At 36.5% G+C, this 7,254-nt stretch overlaps 1 protein-coding gene across 1 annotated transcript in view; it reads right to left on the bottom strand.

The window, feature by feature from the left end:
- Positions 1 to 8: 8 nt before the first annotated feature.
- LOC138349824 (solute carrier family 2, facilitated glucose transporter member 1-like) overlaps positions 9 to 7,254 on the bottom strand; it is a 44,165-nt gene continuing 36,919 nt past the window's right edge. Inside the window, exons 11-12 of the mRNA XM_069317288.1 lie at positions 6,203 to 6,374; positions 9 to 4,712 (exon numbers count right to left, since the gene is read on the bottom strand). Coding sequence (XP_069173389.1) covers positions 4,586 to 4,712; positions 6,203 to 6,374 — 299 coding nt within the window. The 3' untranslated portion in view covers positions 9 to 4,585. The remainder of the gene's footprint in view (positions 4,713 to 6,202; positions 6,375 to 7,254) is intronic.

Raw genomic sequence — 7,254 nt, 5'->3', positions numbered from 1 at the left:
AAACTTAGTAATTATTATAGATATTTATTTTAAAAAGTAGTAGAATACATACAAAAATTAACCAGAACAGCATGTATCTGCTGTGATAATAAATATCAAAAGATTGCAAATATTTACAATCACAATAATTGAAATTCACCTTAATTTTCTACAAATACTGTATGCCACTAATTTTCAGCAATTATGAACATAAAGTTTTCAGATAATTATGGCTATTAATATTCTAGTAATTATGGCAAATAGATTTAAACAAAATCTGGATACTCATAATTTTTAACAAATTAAATCTAATTAATTTTCAATCAACACTGGGTACTCTTAAGAAAATAATCCATAATTTTATTACCTACATTTTCTTTTACAATTACAAACTTTAATAACACAAATTACCAAAGTATTTGTCATTAATACAATTTGGTAAGAATGTTAAAATACATAATTGTAAGGTAATCAGATCTGTATGACTGCAATTACTGACACATATCATATTCTAATTAAAAAAATTCCTATTATTTCAAGATAAAATATAACAAATTTACTGTATAAAATTGAATCCTAAAAGACTTATGATAAAATTATAAATAGAAATTTTACAAGATTTATAAAAACAGAATATTTAATAATTATTATTTGATTAATGTAAGTGCACCATAACATGCCTTGAAGCCTCCACTGCCTAAACATACAGTACTCACTCTTGTTAATATATACTTAATTTACAATATAAAATGATACATATTCAGAACATAAGTGACATCTGTAGATCAGATCAAAGCAATAGAAAATGCACATCTTAATTTTGAAGTATAGTAAAGTGGTACTGTACCGCCATTTATGAATTTAATCCGATCCCAGAGATGGGTCGTAACTCGAAAATTCGCAACGAAACAAATTTTCTCATAAGAAATAATGTAAATTAAATTAATCTGTTCCAAAACGTTCTAAAAACATTAACTTCAAAATACATTTCATACATAATGCACACACATATTTTGTAATGATATGTACAAGTTATAGCTGACCTTTATTGATGACTCTTATTGGCATATGGAAGAGTGTGGAGGGGGGGGGAGGTGTTGTTGTTTGGAAGGTGTTGTTGAAGGTGTTTGGAAGGTGTTGTTGTTTATTATAATATCAGGCAGTGATGACTTCTCTAGGGTACACTCTCCTATGTTTTGCCTGCATACCACAAGGACCTGGTTGTGGTTCACTGCTTGTTTTTCTCACTAAAAACTTTTCCATACAGGCTTGTTTTTCCCTGCGTCTGAACACTTGTCTATAGTGAGACATCAGTGTCATTGAAAAGGTTAAGGCAACGCCCTACTACAGCTTGATTTGGGTGAGTTGTTTCAACAAAACTTTGCATTTCTTTCCGTACTGTACACCACTTCTTAATTGTTGAGGAAGGGATATGCTGTACTGCCTCCTCCTTCCCTGAAAAAATTTCCTCAGCTGTCTCTTGTTGCTGCTCCTTGTGAAGGGCTAAGAGTTCTTCGGTGGTCAGTTCTTCCCTGCTTTCCTCCACCAACTTGCAACACACAACACTGTGAATGCCATTTCTTTTTCTAAATTTCTCAAACCATTCCCCTGCTCGCCTTAAACTATTTCGTATCTGCATCACTCGTTCCAGGGGGGGGTTTTCTTTAGAAGATCTTCATGCATTAACCTTGCTTTTTTTCACAAATGATGACCTCTGAAATGCTATCACCTGCTAACAACTCTTTGTTGTGTATCCAAATTAATAATAACTTTTCAACATCCTCAAGTGTTTGTGTTCAATGTTTCATGATTATTGATATGCCTTTTGCCACTTTAGCATTCACAATGTCCTTTTTCTTAGCAAGTTTGGTGGATATTGTTGACATAGATGTGTTATACTTCCTAGCTAGATCAACAATCCGCACACCATCTTCATGTTTACAAATGATCTCTTGTTTTTCCTCTATGGTCATCCTCACATGTGTTGTCTTAGGTTGAACCTTACCACTGACTTTCTTAGGACCCAAGGCATGATATATAATAATTACTTTTATGTTAAAATTTTTTTTTACAAAAACGATGAAATTCTTTACAAAGAATTCAAGTGCAATCGTCACTAAGCGGGCAGTCTGGTAAACTGAAGTGGGGCCGGCTGTGCCACCAGAAACCATGCTCTTCGTCTACCCATACGTGTATCAACAAAGCCGCAAGTTGAGGCAAAAGTCGTAAGTAGAGTAAAATTTTCCAATGAAATTGGGTTCATAACTCGAAAAATTCGTAAGTAGGGGCATTCATAAGTCGAGGTTCCACCGTAATAATTTCTCCATTAGTCTATAGCCTATTAAGACAAGACATAAATAATGTGCTAAATAAACTCCCCCTCCCCCCCCCCCAAAAAAAAAACTTTTGTTTATACGAGTCGTACGATGGGAATAGTATGTTGGATAAAAAAAAAATTGTACACAAATAAAATATTTAACTATATAGGAGCTCAGAAAATATCGAAACACTTGAATTAATAGGAGGCAATGAACTCTAGTAACAGATAATAAATTACTTACTGAAATTTAATGCACTATTTAATATTTATTAATTATTTAATTTTAATTAAATAATTATTTAATTAAATATTTAATGCAATAGCATTACCTTTAGATGAAAAATGCATAGAATTCACAGAGATTTGTATTGCAGTAGACCTATCGTATATCTTTCATCAGTGTTAAATTGCATGATAATAAAGTGTTGTCTGTATCTATAAAACAGAATGTCCTAAGTTGTGTACTGGACACTCTGGGCCAGCCTCGGTAAACTTTGCATGGGGAAGGTGTGAAGATGCTTACAGTGATAGGAAGAATGAGCAGGGCATGTGTGTAGTTACAGGATAAGAGCTATGCCCGAGGTGTCCCATCATCCCAGCACTGTTATATAATATAACGCTTTGAAATATATGGTGTGTGGGAGGGGGGAGGGGGAGTGAGACATCTGAAGGCATGTGGGTATAGCCTGGGCACAGGGTTGACTTGGACACTGCCAGATGCCCCATCTAGTATTCTCTATTAGTCACTCCCAAACTTTAATTTGGAATCTAATAATAAATGTAGACATGAAATTACATGATACACTGGAACAGGAAGTGGGAATTGCCTCCGGCTACATATTGATAACACTAGATTAACACTACTAGTACTACTAGCAACAATAGATTAATTCATGGGCACTTGATAGAACACAAACCTGTGCCTTACTGTCAGAATGTCTTGATTTCAGGATGATTGGAAATTTTGCTGTCTCACTGTTATTTTGAGTCACGTGTTCCATGATACAATCCTCAGAATCCAATATCTTTGACATTGTCTGGCATGTCATTCTATTCTCTCATTACATACCGAGTTATATCTAAGAATGTTTAAATATTCTGTAGCAGACAGTGGTATACAGTGACACCTCGGCTTACGAATGTCCCTCTTTACGAACTTTTCGGGTTATGAGCCCAATTTCTTCGTAAAATCAGAATCAGGTTACAAACTTTGCCTTGGGTCATGTAGTTGGTTGATACGTGTATGGCAGACATAGCTCATGGTGGTACGGTGACCACACCTCAGTTTACCAGTGCCTCCCGCCTAGTGACAATCGCGCCTGAATTTCTTGTTAAGAATTTCAATGTTTTTTTGATTTTTGGGTATTTGAACATAAAAGTAATTATTCTATATCTCGCCATGGGTCCCAGGAAAGTCAGTGGTAAGGTTCAACCTAAAAAAAATAGTTGTGAGTAGAGGCAGTAGAGGATGTATGACCCTTCCTCATTAAGATAATGTGTGAAGTATGCGAAGAACTGCAAAGTTTTGTTTTAAAAAATCGCCCAGATAAAGCTGTAGCAGGCCATTGCATTGACCTTTTAAATAACAATATGATGTCTCACTACAGACAAGTGTTAAAATGTAGGGAAAAACAAGTGTCCTTAGACAGTCTTAGTAAGACAAGCAAGCAGTGAGCCACAACCAGGTCCTAGTGGTATGCCTGCAAAACATAGGAGAGAGTGTACCCCAGAGAACTTATCACTGCCTGATGTTATGATGGAAAGAGACTCCCCTTCAAAACACTAACACCTCTCCTTCTCCTCCTCACCGTCTTCCATACGCCAACAAGGGTCATCAATAAAGGTAAGCACTAACTTGTACATTAGTTCTAAAGAATTGGGTGAATTAGGTATAAAATTTACCTTGAAGTTAATAATTTTGGGAGTGTGGAACGGATTAATTCAATTTACATTATTTCTTATGGGAAAATTCACTTCGGTTTACGAATTTTCGGGTTACAAACCATCTCTGGGAACGGATTAAATTCGTAAGCTGAGGTACCACTGTATAGTAGTCCAGAATTTGCACTTTCTTTTGATAATTATTTATATGTAAACTGAGAGGCCATTGCAAAGTCAAAGTTAAATAAAATTGTTGTGTATATATAATTTCAGAAATATACTGTAACAGTTTAAATTTGAATGACTGGCCCCACTGTCGAGATTCTGTATACTATATTATGAAGTATGTATACTGTATGTACTATATTACAATATATATATATTTGTCAATAAATTTAAACTAAATTAAACAGAGTAACTGGAACCCTGTTCTATACTCGAAGTTGAAGTTCCTTCAGCACTCTCTTGTTCCTCTTCATCTGACAGCTGTTTGAGGGATATTTCCTTTTTGCCATGTGTTTCTGGTAGGAATCTGGAAAATGATTTGAATTAAAATCAAGTTCAAAAATAAGTTTACACAACATTACCAGTAGGAGTAATATAATTAACAAGCAACTATGCAGTTATGACAAAAACACTAGAAAACCTGCAATTATAAAAATTATTAATACGGTAGCCAGTTCCTCTATATTTTTGCTTATAAAAACAGCTATAAATAACTAAGAATAATAATTGTAAAGTATTAAGGAAATAAATATTTGGCCAATGCCCGTTGCCAAAATCATATGTGAGAGCCAATGTATGACCACAACACACTCTTCCTCTTTGAATTCTGGTAACACTGACCTGATCATGTTGGGCACGTACCTTATAGAAATCAAATATAGAAAAGTAAAGTTGAGTGAAGCTACCCCCCCCCCCCCCGGCATCTGGCATCTAACCTTGGAGACACACACACGTATTTTAACTGATAGATATGCTAGATAGGGTACCTCATGATGCTTGGGTGGTGTCTCTTCTAATTTGACCATTTTACTTGTTGGTATACAAAAAAACAACATTAAATGTAATGAAATGCCATTTTCTGGGTGAGACCCGGAGGCTCCCCAGAGCTATACTGGACTGATGTGTATATATTAGATCATGGTAACAGCCAATCAATGGAGTTCTAGGCCTACTGGGGACCAGCGCCAAAACCTGGCCCCTTCAAAGAGGCACCTCTCTGAGGGGGAGGCCTTTTGGCTTCCACCACCTTCTTACCTAACTTATTCCAACCGTCTACCACTCTGCAAAAGTGAATTTTTTTATATTTCTTTGGCAGCTTTGTTTAGTTAGTTTAAATTTATGAAGTCTTGTTTGTGGAGTTTCAGGCCTCAGGAATTCTTCCCTATCAATTTTATCGATTCCCTTTTACTATTTTGTACATAGTGATCATATCGCCTCTTTTTCTTCTATCTTATAGTTTTGGCATATTTAATGCCTCTAACCTTTCCCTCGTAGCTCTTGTCCTTCAGTTCTGGGAGCCATTTACTTGCACGTCTTTTCACCTTTTCCAGTTTGCTGATGTACTGTACTTCTTAAGATATGGGCACCATACGACCACTGCATATTCCAACATTGGTCTCACAAAAGTTGTGAACAATTTCTTTAGTATTTCACTATCTATGTACCTATTTAAAAGCAATTTTCAAATTGGAAGGCATAGCATAGGCTCCTCACACAATGTTCTTTATGTGGTCCTCGGGTGACATGTAGTAGAAGTGTGTTGAAAAGTTTTGGGCCTCTGATGTTGACAGAGTTCTCCCTCAGCATACAAAAGACGCACAAAAAGTTCAAGCAGAAGCACATGATTGAAAGATATATACATTCAAAGAGTTTTGTATCACTAATATGTATTTTAAACATATGAATACACATAAAAATACATGTTTTTAAAATACAAAAATTAAATTAAAATTAAATTCTCTAATATTGACTAACCCATACTTTTTCTATGATATTAAATTTTATAAAAAAACTTACTTGTATATAAAGATAAAGAGAAGGCAAGAAGAAGCAATAAATATTGAGAATGACCATTCCCCAAGGACCTCTTGAACCAAAGGAAAGGCAAGACCCACGACGAGGTTACAGAGCCAATTGCTCGTACCACCAACAGCTATCCCAATTGACCGTGGGCCCAGTGGGAAGAGTTCTGTCAGAGTAAAACTATAAACATTAATAACTAAATGTTTGATAATCTTATTTATATATTCATTATGGTTTTTAAAGATTAAACTAAGATGATTATATTTAAGGGTTTCAAGAATATTAAGGCTATAGATATATATTTATGAAATGTACATTTCTTACCTATAAATTTTCCATGATATCATACTGTATATCAAATGTATGTACTGTACTCTTAAAAAATATAAAAAATAAACAGTTGACAGTAATGAAAAGCCAGTTTCTGGGCGAGCCCTGTCGGCTCCCTGAAGCTATCTTGCTGATCAAGTGCCATACTACTTGAGTGTCATTTGTCGCAGAGTTCTTTGTAAGCCTACCAGGGACCATGAGCCAGAACCTGGCCCCCCTCCAAAGAGAGGTGAAAGATTCCCCCCCCCTCCCCTGTCCCCTCGTTCTCCTCAACATCCCCCCTCCCCCCATTCCCCACTCCCCTGTCAACTCGTCCACCCTACCATCCCCATCTCCCTCGTCCTCCCCACCATTCCCCCCCCCCCCCACTCCCCCCATCACCTCGTCCTCCTCACCATTCCCCCCCCAGTCCTCCCCACTCCCCCATCACCTCGTCCTCCCCACCATTACCCCCTCCCCCATTCCCTCGTCGTCCTCACCATTACCCCCTTCCCTCATCCTCCCCACCATTCCCCACTCCCTCGTCCGATGAGTTCCCAAATGATCTGATGTTCCCATCAAATTCAAATGTTTATTCAGGTAAAATACATACATACAGGGTGTGATACAAATATTGATGAATTTATAGATAGAGCTGGTACATACAATGCCTAAAGCCACTATTACGCAAAGCGTTTCGGGCAGTAAAATCCCATCAGAAATATGGGAACATCAAA

The sequence above is a fragment of the Procambarus clarkii genome, chromosome 87, assembly GCF_040958095.1.
Source record: "Procambarus clarkii isolate CNS0578487 chromosome 87, FALCON_Pclarkii_2.0, whole genome shotgun sequence".
Lineage (NCBI taxonomy): Eukaryota > Metazoa > Arthropoda > Malacostraca > Decapoda > Cambaridae > Procambarus > Procambarus clarkii.
This window is presented reverse-complemented; position numbering and strand designations above follow the sequence as displayed.